Below are 25349 nucleotides of genomic sequence, written 5' to 3'. Positions count from 1 at the left end.
GGGCAACTAGTTCCAATATGTTAATTTTAACTTTCATTTAATAACATCCAATATGTTAAAGAAACCTTCAGTTTTTAACTTTTTAAAAAAAGTTTTAAGACTTTTTTTGTTTGTTTGTTTTAACTTTTAAGACGTTTGGCCTGCTTAACTTTTATAGAACCACCAGATGCCATACATGATGCTGGGCTTGGAAGATCAAAACTCCTAGCACTCTCAGGCTAAGGAATTCCCCTTGCATTCATCTTCCTACCTCCATGGTCTGTGCTTGGTGCATTGCCTTGATAGCTGTCTGTGCCATTGCTCTTGTTGTAAAAGTCACAAATGCACAACCTGGTAAAAGAAGGGTCAATAACTCATTCATTCGCTTACTTAAAGACATTAATTGAGCACTTAACTATGAGCAAGTACCATGCTAGCAATAAGTATAGATGATTCCCGCCTTCAGGGTTTCATGACCTATTGGAAGAGAGAGTTATGTTACACCAGAGTTATAAGTGCTCTAATGAAAACCCAGGGAAGCAGAAATAAGAAACAAAGTGCTCAAAAAATAAAGGAAGATTCATAGCCTCAAGTTTCTTCTGTGAAGAAAGTGTTTCCATTTTAACATCAAGAACCTCTCTAAGCATAAAAGAGAGAATTTTGATACATGACACCTAAGAACAGAATATAAACTCCTTACGGATGTTGGGAGAACACAAAAGGGATCAAATTAAGGAAGAGTTGTGACAGGACCTACACATACAACTTCAAGCCCAACTTCTCCATCATGACAGCCATATTGGCTAGGGATTACTGGTTTCCACTGGTCAGGTTAAAAACAACTCCAAATTCAAAATAAGCATATAAATTTTATATAGAGAGGGAAACATGGATTTATTGTTCCACTTATTTATGCATTAGTTGGCTGATTCTTGTATGTACCCCAACTGGGGATGAAACCTGCAATCTTGGCATATCGGGACAATACTCATACCAACTGAGCTACCCAGACCAGGGCAAAATGAGTATCCTTTAAAAAATAAAAAAAAGTAAAAAAATAAAAATTTATTGATTTCAGAGAAGGAGAGGCAGAAACATCAATGATGAGAGAGAATCATTGATTGGCTGTCTCCCACACCGACCCCAATTGAACTTGGGAGCCTCCATTTCGTAGGCCAACTTTCTATCCACTGAACTAACCCACCCAGGACAAGATGAGCATCTTTAAAGTTTAAAAATGTACCCACCTCGGCTCAGTCCATCAGGTCCCCGCAATATCCGACATTCTTCAATCTGTCCAAATGAAGAGAACATGACTCGGATGTCATTTTCAGTGCACTTCTTGGAAATCATACCAATAAACAGCTTCCTGTCTTCCACTGCTAAGAGAGTAAAACACAGAAGGCTTGAACATTATTACTACAAGAGATAGTAGAGCACAGACTCTGGGTTTGAGACCTGGCTCTGGTGCCTTTATACCATATTTCACAGATTACATGATGTACCTTTCCCCCCATAAGTGAGTACCTCCTCTTATAAACAATGGTATCTTAACATTATCACTGAAAGCACTTAGAGGAGCCAAAGCCGGTTTGGCTCAGTGGTAGAGCGTCAGTCTGCGGACTGAAAGGTCCCGGGTTTGATTCCGGTCAAGGGCATGTACACTGGTTGCGGGAACATCCCCTGTAGGGGGTGTGCAAGAGGCAGCTGGTTGATGTTTCTCTCTCATCGACGTTTCTAGCTCTCTCTCTCCCTTCCTCTCTGTAAAAATCAATAAAGTATATATTTTTAAAAAAAGCACTTAGAGGAAATGAAGTAGCTTTATTAGCTTGTGAAAGTTACTTAACCATTCTGTGCCTGTTTCCTCACCTGACTAGTAGGTAAATATGGTTGACTGCACAGTTCTTAGGCTCTTGCCTACCACTCAGTAATATACTATGACATAAAATGAGTTTGCACATTTAATATGATGGGAGAAACAGGACACACCTTACAGAGAGTCTAACTATATCCTTTCCTTTTCAGACTGTCCTTTTTTAAAAAAATATATTTTTTATTGATTTTTTACAGAGAGGAAGGGATAAGGATAGAGAGTTAGAAACATCGATCAGCTGCCTCTTGCACACCCCTTACTGGGGATGTGCCTGCAACCAAGGTACATGTCCTTGACAGGAATCGAACCTGGGACCCTTCAGTCTGCAGGCCGACACTCTATCCACTGAGCCAATCCAGTTAGGGCCTGACTATTCTTTTGAGGACTAAGTTCTCCTTCCTAACTTGCTCACTTTCCCTCTTCACTTCTACTCATAAGAAATTATACTGGCCAAAACCGGTTTGGCTCAGCGGTAGAGCGTCGGTCTGCGGACTGAAAGGTCCCAGGTTCGATTCCGGTCAAGGGCATGTACATTGGTTGCGGGCACATCCCTGGTAGGGGGTGTGCAAGAGGCAGCTGGTCGATGTTTCTCTCTCATCGACGTTTCTAGCTCTCTATTCCTCTCTGTAAAAAATCAATAAAATATATTAAAAAAAAAAAAAAAAAGAAAGAAAGAAATTATACTGACCAAAGACATTCCAGTTCACTATAAAAAATTCTTGTAATGTTTCCCTATCAACTCTATTTATCTCAGTTATTTGCCATACTTACTTTAAGGAAAAAAATAAACAATTTAGATGACATTAGAGCAATGAACCACTATCTTATACAATACACCAAAAATTAACTAAAATTTGGCTCAGCGGATAGAGCATTAGTCTGCATATTGAAGGGTTCTGGGTTCAACTCCAGGCAAGGGCACATGCCTGGATTGCAGCCTCAATCACCAGTGTGGAGTGTGCAGGAGCCAGCCAATCATTGATTCTCTCTTATCACTGACATTTCTAGCTTTCTCTCCCTCTCCCTTCTTCTCTGAAATCAATAAAAATATATTTTTTAAAAATTAACTAAAATGGATTAAACTTGAATATAAAACCCGAAAACATAAAACTCTAGAAGAAAACCATACTTGGTAAGTTCCTTAACATCAGTTTTGGCAATGCCTTTTTTGGATCTGACTCCAAAGTAAAGGCAACAAAAGCAAAAATAAACAAGCGGGACTACAAACCAAAAATCTTCTGCACAGCAAAGGAAATCATCAACTAAATGAAAAAGCAACCTATAAAATGGAGAAAATACTAGTCATCAGAAAAATGCAAATAAAAACCAATGAGGTATCACTTCACACCCCTTAGAATGGCTATTATCACAAACTAAGAAAGGGCACTGACTGGCACGGCTAAGTGGTTAGAGTGTTGTTCTGCAAACCGGAGGGCTGAGGGTTCAAGGGCATGTACCTGGATTGCAGGTTTTATCCCCGGCTCCGGTAGGAATGTGTGTGAGGCAACCACTAGATGTGTCTCTCTCACATTGATGTTCGCCGCGCCCCCCTTCCCTTGCACTCTAAAGAATTATCAATGGGAATAACATCTTGTGATAAGAATTAACAAAAACAAAGCAAGCCAAAAAAGGAACAAATTTTGGCCATGACTGGAGGAAAAAAATCCCTGTGCACCGTTAGTGGGAATGTAAATTAGTGAAACCATTATAGAAAACAGTATGGTGGCTCCTCAAAAAATTAAAACTAGAACTACCATATGATCCAGCAATTCAACTTACGGGTATTTATCTGACAAAAATGAAATCAATAATTCAAAAAGACACCTGCATACTTATTTCCATTACAGCACTATTTACAGCAGCCAAGATACAGAAACAACTAACGTTACAGTGATAAATGGAGAAAATGTGTGTGCGCAGCACATGCACAAACACAGAGAAATATTATTCAGTCATCAAAAGGAATAACATTTTGCCATTTGTGACAACGTGGATGAACTTGGGGCATTATGCTAAGTGAAATAAGTCAAACAGGAGAAGACAAATACAGTATGATCTCTCTTCTATGAGGAATCTTAAAAAATAAAATAAAGAAAGAAAAGAAAACCCCAAACTCATACAGAAAACAGACTGATGGTTGCCAGTGAATGGGCCCAAAGGGTACAAACTTCCAGTTATGAAGTAAATAAGTCATGAGGATGTAGGGTGTAGCATGGAGACTACAGTTGATGCTATACTGCATATTTGAAAGGTGCTGAGAGAGTAGATCTTAAAAGTTCTCATCATAAGAAAAAATTTTTGTGACCATGTATGGTGAAAGATTTTAACTAGCCTGATCATTTCACAATATTTATCAAAACATTATTCTGTACACCTGAAATTAATATAATGCTCTATGTCACTTCTACCTCAAAAAGAAATTACTCAGAGTACAATGCAATCAGACGCCAAGAGAACTGCAAACTAGAAAAAAACCTGATAAGGGAGAGCCTACATGCTTGCTTACCATTGCTCTTCTCACTATCGGCAGGTTTCATCTGTATAGGATGATGCATCTGAAAAGGAGAAGATGTGAATATTACCACTGTACACACTGAAGCAGAAATATAAATGAGGACTCTAAAGAAATACCAAAACTAGAGCCCGTAAGAGTTCTCTTGAACTTACACTTGCTTCATGACCTTTGCCCCACAAAGTATCAGAATGGATAGAACTCTGAATCAAGAAGTAAAAATTCTCTTGGCTGAGAAAGAACTTTCAGCCGATAATCTTTAAAAGTTCCCTTGTGAAAGTCACCCTTTCCCCAAAATGGTTTTCAATGTGTATCTAAAACATGTATGTTCCATGTGTCAATACCACCACAGTTCCACTTAGTAGGAGCTTTCTTACCCCTGGGAGGACCTTCATATTGTGAAGAGCATTCTGTGCTTCTAATGCAGCTTTGCGGGTGTAAAACGTAACAAAACAGCACCCTGCAATAAAGACGATTTCACAAATCAAACCAGTCCCTTGAAAGCAGAGAATTCCTAGAGCACTCAGTACTTCCTGGACATACAGGGTTTGGGCAAAAGTAGGTTTACAGTTGTGAGGATGCAAAAGAGTTTATTCTTGCATCATTAATATTTACTGCATTATTCCCCAAACAAACTGTAAATCTACTTTAGCTCCACCATGTATTAGAACTTAAGAAGAAAAGATAATGTTTATTAAAATTAGAGAGAAAACCTATCAGGGGGGGAAAAAAACTTTTTCCCCCCTATGCATTCTCTTTATTGTTATAGTCTCTTATTTATATTAAAATTCTTCTCTAGCTGCTCCTATAACATCTCTGGGAGAGATGACTTCCCTTACAAAGGTCACAGTACCAAGCCATTCAACCCACCCTATCAGGCAGTGTGCTGGGCTAGAGGACTCAATACAAACAAGACAAAGAGGGGCCTTGAACACTTGCGGCTCTTCGTCTATCAGAAGCTCTTCATCTTTCAGAAACTTTCTCTTTTAGAATAAACCACTCCTTACATTGTAGCCAATTTCTATCATATGCCTCAAACATAATTATCATTTTAAACTATAAAATTTCTTAGTATCTTTTCTAGGGGACTCTTAGTTCCCACCAAATATTAAGTTTCTAGCATCACATGGTGCTGACTGAGATCTGTAAGTTTTGTGCTTATCTTTGCTGGGGATAGGAGGGAGGAGGTATATTTTGTAAATCTTGGGTCCATAGTCCAAGAGACACAATATAGATGTCTTTAAAAATTACTCTGCAATTAAGATTTAAATTACTGCACATTATATTGCCAGTCATTTTCAGAAAATACAAGACTTTAGAGAAAGAGGGGAAGCAGGTGGGGGGCGGGGGGTGAGGGGGGAAGACCACATCAATTTATTGTTCCATTCATTGGTTGATTCCTGTATGAGCCCTGAAGGAGGATCAAACCTGCAACCTTGGCATATTGGGATGACACTCTAACCAACTGAGCTACCCAGCCAGAGCTGAAACTGCAATAATTTGTATTTTCATTAACTATGCCAAAAATAAAAATTAATCCCTCTGCTTCTAGATCCTGTTATTAAACCGGTTTACAAACATGGCAATCATACTTGTTGATATTTGCACTGTAGAACAGCTTTCACTGAAAATTACTCTGAGTCATTTGGAAAAATAAGAGTATGTCTGTGTGTGAAGGGGCAAAGATTATGCCTTATCACCATCAGTCCTGTGAAACTTCCACTCTGTGGGATATATCTGGAAGCAGTTCAACCTTTCTTCTCCTGCTCATTTTATAAGCTATAGCAAACAAGTTATCTACAAAAGAGGCTCTCCTAGATGCTAAGCCATCCTGTAAGGCCTTTATACACATTAACAGAAACCCATGAGTTCAGGGACGGTCTTTTTCTTTCCATGGCCTTCCCCTCCCATTAGAATTGCTTGCCAAAGCCAAAACACTAAAGAAAACCTTATGTGATTAGTAGTTTACTAAATGGACTATCCAAATTACAAATCAACCTCATGAAGTCACTTTCATGTTTTCTTTTTAAGTCATTAAATGAGTTTGGCCTGGAATATATAGGGACTATAAAAGAACATATTCCCCCCTCCCAATATGACCATAGGATCATTCTGACAATGAGACAGTATGTACATGACAAAAAATTGCACATAAAACCCAAATCTTCACCTTTGCTCTGAGGAGGGTTTTGGCTCCTATCTCTTAGAACGTTGATTTCATAGACAGCACCATACTGTTCAAAGAGTTCCCTCAAGTCCTTCTCAGACCAGGTCCTCGGAACCTGGCCCACAAACATCTTGATAGCATCAAGATCCGGTTGGTCTGGGTGGTCCAGGGTGCCGTTCATTTTCTTTGAGCTGCATTAGATAAAATAAAACTACTATTATGCATTCATGTTGCTCTCTAGAGGGAGTTTTGTTTCCTTTAAAGATCTCAACTAGTTCCTGGGAAAATGGGGGGGGGGGGGGGGTGTGTGTCTACTTCCTTTCATGACATCTATTCAATTTACCAGGGTTCCCAGGTCCTCCCTCAAATGGTCACCCCTCGCATTAGATTTAGATCCCAAACTAAAGCTGCCATTCTGATGAGGACATCCTAGGTTGTAATTAAAAAACTGAGTGTCACTTATTCTTTATCTAGCATGAGAATTCTCAGAAGAACTTAATAGGCAGAGTTTCTAAAGCAAATTTTAATGCTTTTAACAAAGGGTTTTTTAAATGTCCATAAAATAAACAAAGAACTATTAATTTTAAGATTCAGGACTCCAATAGTACAATGATAGTTTAAAAGTTTTCTTTCAGTAGACATCAGAACAGAAGCACTTGATTTCCAAGGCCTAAGCTATGGACTGATTAAAATGTTGGTCTTTGAATGTGTCTCATGTGCTCAATTCTGGTGCTCTTGAGATAGGCTCCCTGACCAAAACAGTTTTGCCTCTTAAACTCTAACAAGTGATTGTTATATATAATAAAGGGCTAATATGCAAATTGCCCCTGGAACAGTTCAACCAGGGGATGGGGCAGCCAGCCAACCGCCCGAGGCCCCTCCCCCTGGCCAGCCCTGTCCCCAGTTGGGGAGGAGGGCAGCAGCAGGACCAGCCAGCCAAACACCTGTGCACCCAAACACCTGTGCACCCAAACACCCTTGCCCCGGGCTTTTAGTTGTTACATAAACATAAACAATGATGTCATCGTTCTAGATTTTCATTGTTTCTAAGTTATCCAATTTAATGCTACTTTTCCAAGACTTTACCAGTTAGTTCCCTTACCAACTGCAACCATTACAACAAACTCCTCCAATCCTCTCATACCAAATTTGTAATGCTCATACTTTCATTGCTATCCCTGCAATTGCCAAGAACCTCAGGGAATTCTTACACTACAAGTATTTCTACCATTCAAAATAAATCACACCTTCCCTACCATTGTTTTAAGACCAGTAACAACTTAAATTTCAAAAAGTTATCATAATGAACTTTTATGCTAATGTTGGCTGTTTAATCCAGAACACATCACCATATTCAAATTTGCCATGTTTTAATATCTAACCCTAAATAAAGTAATAGTTTTCATTAAAGGAAATGTAAGTTTTTATACCAGTTTTCTTAAAAATTCTTTGTTTAAAGTATTATATATGTCTTTTTCCCCCATTGACTTCTCCCCAGCCCTTCCCATCCACCAGCACATGCCCACCCCCCTGTCTTGTGTCCATGGGTTATGCTTTTATGCATGCATACAAGTCCTTTGGTTGTTCTCTTAGCCAGCTCCCCCTTTGCCCCCCAACCCTGCCTTCCCTCTGAGGTTGGACAGTCTGTTCAACACTTATATGTCTCTGAATCTATTTTTGTTCATGAGTTTATATTGTTCATTATATTCCACAAATGAGACCGTGTGATATTCATCTTTCTCCAACTTACTTATTTCATTTAGCATAATGCTCTCCAGGTCCATCTCATGCTGTTGCAAATAGTAAGAATTCCTTCTTTTTCACAGCAGGGTAGTATTCCATTGTCTAGATGTACCATAGTTTTTTAATCCATTTATCTGCTAATAGGCACTTAGGCTTTTTCCAAATCTTAGCTATTGTAAATTGTGCTGCTATGAACACCATGGTGCATATATCCTTTCTGAATGGTGTTTCTGATTTCTTGGGATATATTCCACTGCTACCTTTGAATAGTATTTGAAGAACATTGAGAATGATGAATCTATGAAAGCAGCTCAACCACGGTCTTTTAATTCCGAAATCTCTTGTAACTGATCACTCACCAGGGCTATTCTCACATCACCTTTACTGAACCTAGCATTAACATATATTTTTATTGATTTCAAAGAGGAAGGGAGAGGGAGAAAGAGAAACATCAATGATGAGAGAGAAGCACAGATAATAATTTAATTTAAAAAAAAAATAAGGGGGGAAAAAATCCAGTTCCTCAGTCACATTAGCCTCATGTGACTAGAGGCCACTGCACAGGACAGCAGAGATACAGAACATTTTTATTATCACAGAAAGCTCTATTGCACAGCACTGCTCAAAAGAGCCTGGAACTGGTTAACAGAAACAGGACATTAGTGGTGAAGTCAGAAGTATGAAAGATACAACTAGAGATAGTATGAGTTAAGTTGACAAAAGAGCAGTGGCTAGAGATGACAGGGTCATGCTACAATGTAGATGAAGTTCAGAACATGCTAAATGAAAGAAAACAATCACAAAGGCTACATATTGTATGTCCATTTACATGAAATATCCAGAACAGGCAAATCTATAAAGACAGAAAGTAGACAAGTGGTTCCCTAGGAATGGGAGAAAAGGGTGGGGGGAGAGAGGGAGGGTATGGTTGCTAATAGGTATAGGGTTTGGGTTTCTTTTTAGGATAATAAAAATGTTCTGGAATTAGATAGTAGTGATAGTTGCACAACTTTATGGATATTGTAAAAACCAATGACCGTATGATTTAAAGAGGTAAATTTTATATTATGTGAATTATATAAAATTATGTTATATGAATTACCTAAAATACACAGACAGAGAAAAGGAGTGAGGAATCAGAAGACAGGCTGGAAGGGCAGGGGCAAGGCTGTAACTGAAGTTATAGAGTAGATGAAGAGTAATGGCAGTAGCACATACAGAGAGAGAGCAGAACATTTAGAGAGCATAAATGAGGCATAAAAGATAGTTAACAGGTCTTCCAACTGCGGAGTTTCTGATTACATTATAGCCCAGCCCACATGTGTTCTTACAAGAAAACCCTCAAATACTACCTTCACATCTGTTTAAAAACTACTTCCAAACACGTTCATTACTCTTTTTATTCGCTCTCTCCTTCTTTCTCATTACCTGTTAACCCCATTTATATAAATACTTGTTGCATCCCAGTCTCTAGCCACCACCCACTTCTACCAGGTCCCTCTGGCTCACATACTGTACAATGAAAAAACTGGCACAGAAGAACATCATAATAAAAAGGACCCAGAAACAGCAGCTGGTTCTCTAGTGAGAACAAGACAGAACGTGTCTTTGCTGGAAAAAAGTAATTTTCATTTGGATAAAGGGAGCTCTTCCTATGTTAGTTGGGGTAGTAGGTACTAGAAAAGGCTATCAATAAAGGTTTTTAAGACATCACTCAACAATAGAACAGCTAACAATCTGCTTGTAAAGGTTTTCAACCTTTTCCCTGAGGTATGGAGATTATGTCTGGAGTGCCTCTCTGAAATCATCTCTAATTATAAAAAAAAACAAAAAAAACCTCACAGGACTTATCGTTCATTCAACTGTGCTCTCAAAGTTTCTATAATACATGTGCCGGATACTATACACTATAAGTGTCTATTTAAAGTGGACAGAACAATTCCTGTCCTAGAGGAAGGACACAACTATAATACTCAACAAATGCTTTAGCAAATGAATAAAAGTTCTATGTGTGTGTGTGTGGGGGGGGGGGGGGGGGAGTGGCTAATAACCTGGCCAATGTGGATCAGTGGTTGAGTAGCAATCCATAAACCAGGAGGTCATTGTTATATTCCTGGTCAGGGCACATGCCTGGGTTGTGGGCTTGATCCTCAGTAGGAAGTGTGCACGAGGCAGCCATTCCATGAATCCTTCTCATCATTGATGCTTCTATCTCCCTTCCTCTCTCAGAAATCAATTAAAAAAATATATATTTTCTTAAAAAGTGGCTAATAGTTTTATTTTATTTGGAGGGGGAAGTATGTACAGAAATTAAAGGTGAATGGACTAAGTGGCTGGAGAAAGTGCTATATATCAATAGCACAGAGATATGAAAGCTTAAGGGGTGGTGAAAAAATGGTAAGGACTCAGAAGGAAGAGGAGAGAAGATTGAGATAACATTAGAAAGTTAGAAAAAAGGACTTGAGAAAGTTAGGAGAGAGTATAAAATAATCTAAAATATTAGGGGTTTGGCTCAGTGGATAGAGTGTCAGCCTGCGGACTGAAGGGTCCTGGGTTCGATTCCAGTCAAGGGCATGTACCTTGGTTGCGGACACATCCCCAGTAGGGGGTGTGCAGGAGGCAGCTGATCTATGATTCTCTTTCATCAATGTTTCTAACTATATTCCTCTCTCTTCCTCTCTATAAAAAAATAAAATATTAGGGGGGAAAAGAAAATATTATAAATTAAAATCAATAAGAATAAAGAAATAGGTTAGAGAGGCCGGCACCGGTTTGGCTCAGTGGATAGAGGGTTGGCCTGCGGACTGAAAGGTCCCAGGTTCGATTCCGGTCAAGGGCATGTACCTTGGTTGTGGGCACATCTCCAGTAGGGGGTGTGCAAGAGGCAGCTGGTTGATGATTCTCTCTCATCGACGTTTCTAACTCTCTATCCCTCTCTCTTCCTCTCTGTGAAAAATCAATAAAATAGAAAATAAAATAAAAAATAAAAAAAAAGAAATAGGTTAGAGATCAGTGAGAGGCTTTCCTCACTGAAAGAACTGGACTTTAATCCAAGATTTTTAAACAAGGATCACATTTGTCTTTTAAAAGACATCTGGCAATAATCTAGAGTAGTGTTTCCCAAAGTGTGGTACGCGTACCCCCAGGGGTACGGGAAGAGTTTGGTAGGGGTACGCGTTGCAACGGAGTTTGGTGGGGATATGCACTGCACCGTGCTTAGCTGCGCCTAATTCTATGTTCTCATGAGTACCAGGGGTACTCAGCGTTACAAAAATTATAGAAGGGGTGGGGTACACATATGTTAAAAGTTTGGGAAACACTGATATAAAGTGAGGAAATATGAAAATCAGAAGGCTCTTGAAAAACCAACTCCTAAAATTAGGAAGCAGTCCTAGGCAATGCTGAGAAATGGGGAGGGGGGAGGTAAATACACTAGAACTTGGGAGATCACTCCATCAAGGAGATGAGGAAGAGGAACAAGTTACCAATCACTCTTGGATTCTAGTGCAGACAATATGAGGGATTGTTTTTACGTGGGGAAGCCTTCGGTGGAGATATTCGAAGTCACAGAGCTCGGGGGACACTTATGGAATACATATAGAAATCTGAGAATCAGAAAAGCACATTAGTACTCCCTTAAGCAATGGGAGAGCTAAGAGAAAAGACCTAAGATACAACCCTTGAAGAACCACCACATCTTACAGTGCACGCAAAGTAAGAGGAACCAATGGAAGCTGGAGAGCGGTCAAAGCGGAATCAAGGACATTGTTACAAGTGAGAACAGGCACTAGGGGTCAGGTACCAGGGCCCAAAATTTTTAAAGTAAGATACCGTTACATTGCTAGATCACATTCTCAGGCAATATCTCTTCAGAGGTCAAGCCTCCTGATGAAGAAGTACGAGTATAAAGGACTTATAATCCAAGAAAGGGGTGGCAAGCACACACCTTTCTCAAGAACTTTCTTCTTCCTGACTCTATGGTGTGTGTTTTGGTATATGGTGTCCACTGAGGCCCGAGGACTTGCCAACATGAGAATTGATGGGTAACTTTGCTCAATGACAGCCGAGGCCTGGTCTAAGGGGTAAAATTAAGGATGTATCATTAAAATTGCACTTTAGGCCCAAGATTAACACCAAGTCTCCTCAGGCAAGCCAGTTTTAGCCCCTCTCAACTGAGTTTCTCATCTGTAAAATATGGGCAATAGTCTATGCCCAATTTACCTCAAAAAGCTTTTGTGAACATACATACAGGACTAAAGCAGATGTGAATGCACTAGGGGGAAAATGATGTAGCAGTCTACTCCCTGATTACCTCTTTTCAGAATGGCCTATATTCAGTCCATTACTTCTAAAACTCTGGTGTACATGAAAACTACATGGGACACTGTTAAAATACAGATTCTTAGACCCTACTCCAGCATAAGAATATCTGGGCATGGGTCCAAGAATCTGCAACTTTATGTTCCAGGTAACTTTCATGCAATGTTCCATGGTCCTGCCTTTTTGGGATGCTGAATCAATCCAACCTTTTAAAAGATGAGAAAACAGACTGAGGAAAAATGCTGTATCTAAGGATTGAATACGAGGTAGCAACAAAGCAGAGAGAGACAGTGTTACAATGAAAGATAATTTGAGCCAGAAAGTCCTATTACTAGAGGTCATATATCTGGTATATGGGAATATTTTTATTATATAGTAAGTCTTTATTATGATGCCATTCACTGTGATTTCACCTGTTATCTACTCTCATATAAAGTCCTAAATAACTATTATTTTTGGAGACAGGGAAGGCATAGGATCTATTTCAAACAAGCAAGTCAACTAACTTTGAGAACCACTAAACTATCCCATGAAGAGCTATTCTGAATCTATTATCCACATCAGTTACACCCAATCCCAGGGTAGCCCGATTTGCACGTTGAGGCCTAAACTCAAAGACTTGCAACTATCCCATTATCTAGAAGATAGACATTTAACATTCTTGGCTTTGAATAACTTAAGACTCATTTATTTGAGGTCCCAGGATACTCTGAAGCCTGGTTAAAGTAGCTGAAATCAGGAGTTAGAAATGCCCAGAATTCAGATCCCCTGTAGCTACAACTCAGGGCCAGGTTAGCGTGTACAATGGCAGTGTCACTTCTTGAACAAGTACGGCAAACTAATGAGCTTCTCATTCCCAAATTTTATTTGGGCAAATTGCCAATCAAAATTGATCTAATTGGGAGGGTGGGTGCACCTGATACCTCCCAATTATGTTGCATTTTCGATTAAATTAGGGGGAGAGGGATAGAAATAAAAATCCAGAATTACAGTTTACATGGCAATACAGCATGCTGCATATACTACTAAATACACCCTCTGTAATGAGTCTAAGAATTTCATCATTAAAAATACCTTCCCAAAAGATTCTTTGAAATTATATACCCAACCTAAAGCAATAAAACTACATTTTAAAAAATAAACAAACCTCAGAACTTATCATATGGGAAAACATTATAGCTTGGAGGGACAGGAGCCAGCATACTCGCTGGTCATATTCCAAATGTACCCTCTTCTGTATAGAACTTCCTTATAGCTTTGAAGAAATCAGCAATAATGAGTTAGAATCAGACTGTAATAGATAATAATAATAGTCCTAGCTGGTTTGGCTCAGTGGGTAGAGCATCTGGGACTAAACGGTCCCTGGTTCAACTTCCAGCTAGGGCACATAATCAAATTGTGGGCTCTGTCCCCAGAAGGGGGTGTGCAGAAGGCAGCCGATTAATGATTCTCTTATCATTGATGTTTCTCTCTCTCTCTCCTTCTCCCTTCCTCTCTGAAATCAATAAAAATATATATTTTTAGAAAAAATAAAATAACAGTAGCGTGGACTTTGGCTTCCTCATCCAATTGTTTCTACTTTTAAGGAAAAGAACCCGTTACATTAATAACAAAGAAAACAACCCAGTACCTCTGCTTATGATAAAAAATTAGACAACAAAAATACTTACACGGGACTGGAATTCAAAGAGCAATGATCCACCATCATTTCTGGAAGGAAATCCAACTTAAACGCAGCCATCACCTCACTCTCCCCTTCAGAAGCCAATGATATTAACTTGCTGCACTTGTCTGATCCACAAATACACACAGCTTTAGCTTCCTGGGCCCCACAAAAAACACAAAGTGGAAACAGGAGCTCAGGGAAACCAGCAGTAAGTGCCACAGAAACAGGCAGGACTGGGGAAGGGGAAGGGAGCATTGGATTAAAAGGGGGATGTGACCATGTGAAGGGAGGCTCAGCCCTGCACACAATGAAAGTGCTGATGCACCAGGCTTGTTTTGTGTGATTTTCCCTGGCAAAGCAGTACTAAGTGCACTGTCAGATAAATGGAGTGTCAGATCCATGAAGATAGCAGTGGCTAACAGAGCAGAAGAAACACAAACTTGTTTCATATCTTCCCAACTCCTCTCCCTGCAAATTAATTTCTGAGGACCCCCAAAACCTGAAACTACCTGGGAGAAAAAAACACCTCACCTTGCATGGTCTGAAAATGTTTTTGGAAACTGGGTGGTTAGCCTTGGTCGAAACTTAGTTTCCATGTGCCAAAGACAGCAGTGAGCACAGTGCGTGGGTCCAAGTTACCTCAGAATGGTCACATACAGAGGACCACGGGTTCAGACCATCAAAAGCACTGAGGAGCAAGCTGGTTGAAGAACTGGACACCAGGAACTTACTGCTCACACACTGGACCTTGCTTTCTTGATGGTATTGACAGCAAAGTGAGCTTCCTCATCAGAGTGAAGGACTTTAAAAATTGCTGCTTCAGTGACGTTCATTAGGTGGCACAAGGCAGAACTTCTTTCCTAACTCTGAATCTTAATTTGCCAGAAATTTTAAAAGGCAAAAATGAAAATGGTATTGTAATATTCTGCCTCTTGATAGAGTATTAGAAAATAGTATCTTCCGCCGAAACCGGTTTGGCTCAGTGGTAGAGCGTCGGTCTGCGGACTGAAAGGTCCCAGGTTCGATTCCGGTCAATGGCATGTACATTAGTTGCGGGCACATCCCCGGTAGGGGGTGTGCAAGAGGCAGCTGGTTGATGTTTGTCTCTCATCAACGTTTCTAGCTCTCTATCCCTCTCTCCTCCTCTCTGTAAAAAATCAATAAAATATATTAAAAAAAAAAAAAGAAAGAAAATAGTATCTTCTCAGTTGTTTGACTTTCCAAATAATGAAAAAGAAATGGGGCCTGCTAGGAATAAGCACTCAAACATATAAGGAAAGTTTCTTTTAAACCTGCTAAGCCTTGACTAATGAATGCAACATAAAAATCCTATTGGGGAGCAGTAGAGATGGATATACTTAGCAATAAGGCAGATGTGGTGCTCCCGTTCTCAATTTAGCTCCACATCCCTCCAAACAACAAACAGTGGCATTTCAATATTTAGGCAATGGCTCTAAAACTGTATCTCTGAAGGTTCCCAAATTTCACAGGCCTTCTTTCCATTTTTATCTTTAGGGTTGCCTTACCTCAAAGATTTCACTTCACTCAAGCTCAGTTAACAACACAGGGAACTTTGAAAAAAGAAGTTATATTCAGCCTGTAAAGAGGTAAACGAATGCACTCCTAACTAAATGTGTATAGTTACTTTAAAAATAACACACAGTATAGGCCTAACTGTTCTTATCTGTATAGAAATGGCTGACACCTATCCATGTGACTGAGGAACACAGAAACTGTGTCTTCTGTCTAATATCCATATATAACCATCCAAAACTTAAAAGTATAACAGCAGCTAAGTACTTTTCTATTTTGTCAGAGACCCTGGCTCATTTGATCTACTGCTTCAGAGACAGAAGTAGCAGGAGCTCTCTTCCATTCCATTGGAGGAGGAAGCAAAAACAAGCCACAGTGAGAGGAGACTGGCACACAATACACAGTTCACCAAGCCCTGGCTGCCAGGCGGAGAATGGGAACCCAAGCTGGACTGGTTAAGTTACTCGTTAGGTATGTCCTAGTTTCTCCTGTGTGAACTGGCGCCGATCCCATGCCTCCTCCTACAGTAAGTTACCTGGACCAATGAGTAAATGTGTGAGATCAGTTAACCAAATCAGATTTTTTAGTACAAGGATTCCTTTAAAAGGAATCAACGAATTTTAAAAAATCCCACTGGTTATTGCTATGTTTTTATTCTTCAGTAAAAACACATGGCTTGTAATTATATCTCCGTTTCAATCAGAATCACATCTAGAACAAGAGAGGACTTAAATGTGGGAGACTTCACTGAGTAGCCTGCCACTGCTCAGTGCATGAAAGGATGTGCACTCCTTACAGTAATGTTCACCAAATGTTGAGAAGCACTGACTTGGAGTAATGTTTTAAAATCCACTTTACAATATATAAAGCAACACGGCTTTAAAAATCATACAAGATGGAAATGTTATTACATGAAGGAGAATGCTTCCTTTTAGGCAGGTCACAAGAGTTATCTCCGTATAATTAAATTCAACATGCTTGGGGTGGGGAAGCACAGAAACTAATCACAAATCACTCAATTTTAGAAAAGGGTTACAAAGTTAATTAATGATAAAAACAATTACGGGAATACAAAATGCAAGTGTTAAAATTAAAAAGCAGAATCGAGTTATTCACACAAAAAATGCTCAGGTTGTTTTTAATTTCTAAGTCAGAAACACATTCCAGGCTTTTCCCATGAAGAATGCATTAGAAATAAAGAGTTAGCAGGAAGGCCGAAACCGGTTTGGCTCAATGGTAGAGCGTCGGTCTGCGGACTGAAAGGTCCCGGGTTCGATTCCGGTCAAGGGCATGTACCTTGGTTGCGTTCACATCCCCAGTAGGGGGTGTGCAAGAGGCAGCTGGTCGATGTTTCTCTCTCATTGACGTTTCTAGCTCTCTATCCCTCTCTCCTCCTCTCTATAAAAAAAAATCAATAAAAATATATTTTAAAAAAAAAAGAGTTAGCAGGAAGAATTATAACCAAGGGTCCACTGAAAAAGGAGGACTTAACTTTCTCTCAGTCCCCTTTTACTGCTTGTCCTTGAATTATGAATTTATATTCATGAGTCCCTTTTCTTTCTTTGATTGTTTGTCTCAGTTTTCTTTGCTTAGAATATTCTCTATTTTCTAAGGGCGACAATTCAAAGCCTTATTATATGAAGGCAGGGGCAATCGAACTGCTATAGCATTAAGAATCCAAATCATTAAAAATGATGGGTAGAGCCCTGGCCAGTGTGGCCCAATGGACCCAGAGACTTGATCCCCAGTATTCTACGTGGAGGCAGCTGATTAGTGTTCCTCTCTCTCTTAAAACACCCCCACACACACACACACACACAAAATAATAATAATAAAAATATGTATTTTTTAAACTAAAATGATGGGTAGATAAGGGAATCCTCAAAAGAATAGCACAACCTGCACTTAAAATATCCGAGTGGAATAAGCAGTTTAAAAATGGAATTAGAAGAATTGCTAGATATCACAGCCTTTGTTTTGTCAAGAGTGAGAGAACAAAGCATAGGCAAGGGGGGAAAAAAAAAAAAGCAAAAAAACAACACAGGTGGTATATGCAAATGTCAGGCTATCGTGTTGTAACCAGGGAGTTCTATAGCAGGTGAAGGGATTTTATACTTCCACCCTGATAATCTAAATTTGTTTAAAGGGCAAAATGTGAAGTCTAGTTAGATGAGCTTACAGAAAATTAGAGACTATTGCTAAATTATAAAAAAGAATCTATGTCATTAAAAATCACTATCAGGCCGAAACCAGTTTGGCTCAGTGGCAGAGCGTCGGTCTGCGGACTGAAAGGTCCCAGGTTGATTCCAGTCAAGGGCATGTACATTGGTTTCGGGCACATCCCCAGTAGGGGATGTGTAGGAGGCAGCTGGTCGATGTTTCTCTCTCATCGACGTTTCTAGCTCTCTCTCTCCCTTCCTCTCTCTGTAAAAAAAAAATCAATAAAATATATTTAAAAAAAAAAAAAATCACCATCAGGCCCAGCCTGCATGGCTCAGTGGTTGAGCGTGGACCTATGACCCAGGAGGTCACGGCTTGATTCCTCCTGGTTGGAGCACATGCCTGGGTTGCGGGGTCCATTCCCGGTGTGGGGTATGCAGGAGGTGGCCAATTAATGATTCTCTCTCATCATTGATGTTTCTAGCTTTCTCCCCCTCTCCCTTCTTCTCTGAAACCAATAAAAAATATTTTTTAAAAATCACCATCAGCATATATACATATACATATACATGTGTGTGTGTGTGTGTGTGTGTGTGTGTGTGTGTATGTAAAAGTAAAAAAAATCTAGGGAAGTCTTAACCTTAAACAGTTAAGTGGACTACTCGCCCCCCACAACTTCTCCTACAGCTCCCAATCCAGTATCTTGCATATGCAAAAATATACTGACCTAAATTGGTAATGATGTCGTTGGCATTTCACTTTATGGAAGCTTTTTTTTTTTGACAAAAAAGTGTGACAGTTAAGTATAATTTAAAACAAGCCAGAAAACTTTGTAAGTTTCAAATAAGAATATAGACAATGAATTTTTCTAAACTTGGGGGAAAGGGAGTTTTAAAGTAACAAATAAAAAAAGGTTGTAAATAATTTCCATTTCAAACCTAAAATCACTGTTAAACAAAAAGCACTGACTTTTGTATCCAATGATCCAATTTAATGACTATTGTATCCAAGTTGGTTTGCCTATAAAAAGTACATATATGGTATACTGGAAGGATGTGGCATGGTGAAAGGAAGAAAAAGTACTACCTTTTTGAAATCTAAAAGGTTTTCCATTGCCTCCCCAAACCTTAATCACTACTGTCTCCTCCCCCAATCGGTGTCAAAGAGAAAGACCTTTTCTCTACTTAGTGCAGTCAGCAAAAATTTGCTCAGAACCTCCCTTAAGAGTGTACTGTCAAATTGTGACCACACTTCAAATCTAGTATAATTTTTTATTTAAGGTCCAGTGATGATTAAAAAATCAGTATGTTGAACCATTTCTGGTTCCAGGAAGGTAACATTTTTTGTATAAAGTCCATTAAATTATGTTCTCATCCTTGTTCTAATTTATTAGGGGGTCTTTCAGTTATGAAGTAGAATGGAAAAGAAAATCAGCTGGGTAGTTGATGAATGGAATATCGTTACCCTCTCTCTCTTCCCCCTTCTCCTCACCTCTCCCAAAGCTACTAGAACTAGGCAACAGGTAGTTCAATTGGGAGATAAACCTGTCTTGTAAAATTTTATCTAAGAGAGTTGGGAAAGGGCTAAAAAATAGTTCTAGTTTCCTAAGAACAGGAAATATTATCCCATAATGTAGGGGGGAAAGCCATCACCTTTCTGAAGGCAATTTTTTCATATCTGCACAACAGGCCTCATGCAAGAAGGTTAAAAGATGCCCACGGAGCACACCCATCCAGCAGTTAGCCCATACCTGTAGCTTTACACCTCCCTCTCTGGACTATGTCTTCACTCTAAAAAACCAAGGAAAGAAAAATAAGTGGGCCATGCCTACACGTCTCATAATTCCAGATATGTAATGTATCTTCTTTCCAAAGAAAACTCTTGGAACATCATCCCATGCATTAAAAGGTCAAGGGTTTGATTCCAGGTCAGGCCATGTGCCCAGGTTGTCGGTTGATACCCAGTTGGGGCACATGTGGGATACACCGATCAATGTTTCACTCTTATATCTCATATCAGTTTCTCTCTCCCTTTCTCCTTTTCCCTCCCTCTTCCCCTCTCTCTCTCAAGTCAATTTAAAAAAAGCATGTCCTCTGCCCTAACCAGTTTGGTTCAGAGCATTGGCCTTCGGACTCAAGGATCCCAAGTTCAATTCGGTCAAGGGCCTGTGCCTTGGTTGCGAGCACATCCCCAGTGAGAGGTGTGCAGGAGGCAGCTGATTGATGTTTCTCTCTCATCGATGTTTCTCTCTCTTCCTCTCCTTTCCTCTCTGTAAAAAAAAAATCAATAAAATATATTAAAAAAAATAAAAATAAAAAAGCATGTTCTCGGGTGAGGATTAAAACAAAATTTAAAAAAAGGCCAAAACCGGTTTGGCTCAGCAGTAGAGCGTCGGTCTGCGGACTGAAAGGTCCTGGGTTCGATTCCGGTCAAGGGCATGAATGTTGGTTGCGGGCACATCCCCGGTAGGGGGTGTGCAAGAGGCAGCTGGTCCATGTTTTTCTCTCATCAATGTTTCTAGCTCTCTATCTCTCTCTCTTCCTCTCTGTAAAAAATCAATAAAGTATATTTAAAAAAAAAAAAGAGTACCCCTCTCTCCCATTTTTAAAAAATATTTTTTTATTGATTTCAGAGAAGAGGGAGAGTTGAGAGAGATAGAAACATCAATGATGAGAATCGTTGATAGGCTGCCTCCTGCACATCCCCTACTGGGGATCAAGCCTGCATCCTGGACATGTGCCCTGACCAGAAATGAAACTGTGACCTCCTGGTTCTTAGGTTAATGCTCAACCTTTGAACCAAGCTGGCTGGCCCTCTCCCATTTTTAAGTACACAATACCTTAAAGATTAATTGCATTTAACATCTTTAAAAGAATTTAAAAACACCATCAACTTAAGGCAGGGAATTAAAGAGTCTTTCCCCAAAATGTCACACAAATTATAAAACAATGATTAGAATTCATGAGGCTGAATTTCAATATATCTAAGTCACCAAAACAACCATTTTTAACATCTGCTTTTGGATGGGAAAACTACAATAAAGCTGAAGACTGCACAGTTCTTTTCACAATTAAGGATCATCCTATTAAAGTAGAGGGGCCATGTTATTGGCCTTCCTGAATAAATTCCAGGCATAAAATTGTTCAAAGGCAACCAAGTCCCTGCCTATGTAAATGCTTCTTCTGTAAAGCAGGGTGGTGGTGAACCACTGAAACCAAAGAAGTCAGAAGATAAGGAAGTTAATTGAAGGTAAAAGCAAAAAGAGAAACCACAAAACCAATTTGTTTTATTTTTAAACATTATCAAACAATCTTGCAAGAAAAGATCAATTCTGTAAAGCTGCCCAAATCCTTACAAACATCATCGACAACTCCTCCAGCTATATACACAGAGAACTGCTCAAAGTCAATAAGGACGAAGTCTACATTGGAAAGTGTAAGAACCCTGAATGTCAAAGCCAGAACCAGAACTGAGACACCACACTCTACCTAGTACCCTCCCCAAAGACAAAGATGTTCCTTGACAAGCATAAAATCAGTGCTGAGGTGGTGTTTTGAACAGCAGAATCGAACAGATTACTACAAACCAAGGAATTACAGATGCCATAGATGATGAAAAATGTGTGCATCCTCAAATTAATAAAATATGGCACTTAAAATTTGTAAATCTTATCTGAAAAGTAGGGAGAAATGTCTAGACATTTAGAAAGTGATAATAATTATGAGCTTAACATTTTTTTCAACATTTATTATATGCCATGCAATATCTTGGTGCTTTATATTTAATCCTCATACCTATCTAACTTTACTGACAGATGAGAAAAAATTCAAAGACATTAAGTAACTGTCAAGATCACGTGAATCCAGGCAATGAAGAGATTTGGAATATAAAGCCAGGTACGTTAGCCACGGCCAAGTGATTCGCTTGGTTGGAGCCATCATCCCATATACCAAAACGTTTCAGGTTCAATCCCCTGTCAGTAACTGATTGTTCCTCTCTCTCTCTCTCTCTCTCTCTCTCAAATCAATAAACATACTTTCAGTAAAGATTTTGTTTTTTAAAAATGTGTTCAAAGCCAGACACTTGAAACCTTGGATGAAAGGAGAACTCAGGTTAAAAACTGTGTACAAGGAAGATCACATACACAAACCAAGGAAAAGACTGTTTAAATGCTGAGGGCCATAAGTTGAGTCTGACCTTTCTTCTAAGACAAATTTTCTTTTTTTAATATATTTTATTGATTTTTTACAGAGAGGAAGGAAGAGGGATAGAGAGCTAGAAACGTCGATGAGAGAGAAACACCGACCGGGTGCCTCTTGCACACCCCCTACCGAGGATGTGCCCACAACCAATGTACATGCCCTTGACCGGAATCAAACCTGGGACCTTTCAGTCCGCAGACCGAGGCTCTACCACTGAGCCAAACCGGCTTCGGCTAAGACAAATTTTCTACGTAGATAAATGTAGAAAGTTTCAGTCACATGAGAGATACAATTAAGGTTAGTGAAAAGTCATGCTATTAGTAGATAAGTGACTCTGAGGAAGTTAATTAACATCTCTAAATGTCAGTTTCCTCACCTATAAAAGAAGACTTTACATATCTTAAAAGGAACCAAAGGGATGACCAGAATTCAAGCCATTGTACAAATTTCTAACTGGAAGAGGAAAGAATGATAGAAATTACTTGGGAAAATTGTGTTTAAAAAAAAAAAAAAAAATGTCTGTCTGTTACCTGTTAAGACTGCCTGCAATGCCCTTCTTTCTTTTTCGCCTGTTATGTGGCTGGTTCAATAGGAAGGAAGGCTGGGCTTTACTGCTTTGGAAAATTGCATGTCCTCCTGCTCCCATACTCTAGAAATCCAAGTAACCAGATAATAGGATCACTGCAAAGCTTTCCATACTTAGCATACTAGCCAGGTTCATCTCTATGCAAAACTGTACCAGGGAACTGTGCTAAAATACAGTAGAGTTTGACTGGGATAGCCAATCTACTTATCTTCCTTGGGAACCTGTAGCAGGGAAATAATACTTGCCTTTAGATTCTAATCCCAGATCCTGGACACAAACATATCACAACTAATGGGGTAGAATCTACTCAAAAGACTAGTACAGCCAAAACCGGTTTGGCTCAGTGGATAGAGCGTCGGCCTGCGGACTGGAAGGCCCCGGGCTCAATTCCGGTCAAGGGCATGTACCTTGGTTGCGGGCACATCCCCGGTAGGCTGTGTGCAGGAAGCAGCTGATCGATGATTCTCTCTCATTGATGTTTCTAACTCTCTATCCCTCTCTCTTTCTCTCTGTGAAAAATCAATAAAATATATATATTTTAAAAGATTAGTGCATTAAATTCAATAAAATGTGGAAAAGCACTAAGCAATAGGTGGACCCAAGACTGAATAACCATAAAAAAGATATTTAACTGCTTTGCTAATCTGTAAATGGGGATGAGTAGGTGGGTTAAACAGGTACACTGAAGTAGGAAGTAAATTCCTTTCTAGTTCTGTTATTCCCAGAGAATCTTCTTCCACTCTAATAAATTACTCTATGTTAAACAATCTGGGTCTTGTACTGCACCAGGCTTACCAGGTGTACCGGTTAATAATGTGGATTTTTTTCAAGTTACACATAAATTGACATATATGCAATTTGATGTGTATGCTAATTTGTTGTATTGACAGCAAACTTCAAAACCTCCCTCCTATGTCAAATTTTCTGAAGGTGTTAACATCATATATATTTTTATCTTGAAAATGTCAAATTTCGTGCCAAAAAAAGAGCATTTTCAGGAAGTTTTAATTCATTGCTTTATTTTAAAGAAAAGTGCTGCTGAAAGTTATCATATACTTCGGAAAGCTTATGGTGAATATGCTCAACCTCAAGATACTAGTGAATGCTGGTTTAAGTACTTTAAAAGTGATGATTTCAATGTGAAAGACAAAGAATATCCAGGGCAACTGAAAAAGTTTGAAGACCAACAATTACAAGCATTACTGGATGAAGATGTGTGTCAAACTCAAAAACAACTTGCAGAAAGATTAAATGTTGCTCAGCAAACAATTTCCAATGGGAAAGATTTTTAAGGAAGGAAAATGGGTGCCACATCAACTGAACAAAAGACAAATGGAAAACCAAAAAGTCATCAGTAAAATGTTGCTTCAATAGAACGAAAGAAAGTCTTTTTCCCATCAAATTGTGACTGGCAATGAAAAGTGGATTTATTTTGAGAATCCCAAAGGCACAAAATCATGAGTTGATCCAGGTCAACCATCAACATCGACTGCAAGGTCAAATTGCTTTGAAAAGAAGACAATGCTGTGTTTGGTGGGATCATGAAGGTGTAGTAAATTATGAGCTTCTCAAACCAGGTGAAACCATTAATACAGACCACTACTGACAACAAATAATCAATTTGAACCACTCTTTGAAAACTAGTTAGAGACACGTTAAAAGATCTTGCCTGGGAAGTATGAATCCACCCGCCACATTCACTAGACCTTGCTCCTTCAGATGACTACTTGTTCCGATAGATGGCACACACACTTTCTGAGCAGCACTTCAAAATGTAAAACATACGAAGAAGTGCATAACTGGGTCTCTGGATAGTTTGCCTCAAAACAAAAAAAGTTCTATTGGGACAGTATCTACAAATTACCTGAAAGATAGAGGAAATGTGTAGCTAGAGATGGACATTACTATGAATAAAGCAATTTTCAGCCCGAGCTGGCATGGCTCAGTGGAAAGAGTGTCAGTCTGGGGATTGAAGGGTCCCGGATTCAATTCCGGCCAAGGGCACATGCCTGGGTTTCGGGCTTGATCTCCAGTAGGGGGTGTGCAGGAGGCAGCCAATCAATGATTCTCATCATTGATGTTTCTCTCTCTCCCTCTCTCTCTCTCTCTCTCCCCCCCTCCCTTTCTCTCTGAAATCAGTAAAAAAAAAAAAAAATATATATATATATATATATATATTTTTTTTTTTAAGCACTTTTGATATTTCTCTTGAAATTATTGTTTCCTTTTATTACAAAAGCCGCATTATTAACCAGTACACCTGGTAGTTCTGACTTGTCTTGGTCAACAGGGATGAACTTAACACTTGCTCTGTGGGGTGTGCAAACATCTTTTTTCCCCTTGTGACACTGCTCTGTGACTACTATTTCCATGATTCAGGCTTAAGTTTAGGGCTTCTGACTCTTTACTGAGTCATCTATGTGTGTCCTCTCTCTGACCCTAGTAGAAGAGTTTATAAACAGATCCCAATCTCATCTCCTCCATTGGCCAGTATGCTCATCCTTTCTTTAGCGGCAACATTTTTTTCCAGCTTTTAAAACAAAGCTATGGAAAAATACATACATAAAATTTACCATCTTAACCATTTTTAATATAGTTCAGTATGTCA

At 39.2% G+C, this 25349-nt stretch overlaps 1 protein-coding gene across 9 annotated transcripts in view; it reads right to left on the bottom strand.

Moving 5' to 3' along the window:
- Nucleotides 1–25349, bottom strand: part of CELF1 (CUGBP Elav-like family member 1) — a 69300-nt gene that overhangs the window by 15539 nt on the left and 28412 nt on the right. For 2 of the 9 annotated variants that reach the window (XM_084896019.1, XM_084896021.1), the window contains exons 2-8: nucleotides 19704–19743; nucleotides 14265–14416; nucleotides 6535–6722; nucleotides 4742–4824; nucleotides 4359–4407; nucleotides 1227–1361; nucleotides 251–330 (exon numbers count right to left, since the gene is read on the bottom strand). In XM_084896019.1, the coding sequence (XP_084752145.1) occupies nucleotides 251–330; nucleotides 1227–1361; nucleotides 4359–4407; nucleotides 4742–4824; nucleotides 6535–6722; nucleotides 14265–14335 (606 nt within the window). In that variant the 5' untranslated portion in view covers nucleotides 14336–14416; nucleotides 19704–19743. The remainder of the gene's footprint in view (nucleotides 1–250; nucleotides 331–1226; nucleotides 1362–4358; nucleotides 4408–4741; nucleotides 4825–6534; nucleotides 6723–14264; nucleotides 14417–19703; nucleotides 19744–25349) is intronic. The other 7 variants (XM_084896020.1, XM_084896022.1, XM_084896026.1 and 4 more) reach the window with 6 other exon arrangements.

This window comes from Pipistrellus hanaki, assembly GCF_964339955.1.
Source record: "Pipistrellus hanaki genome assembly, chromosome: 9".
Lineage (NCBI taxonomy): Eukaryota > Metazoa > Chordata > Mammalia > Chiroptera > Vespertilionidae > Pipistrellus > Pipistrellus hanaki.
This window is presented reverse-complemented; position numbering and strand designations above follow the sequence as displayed.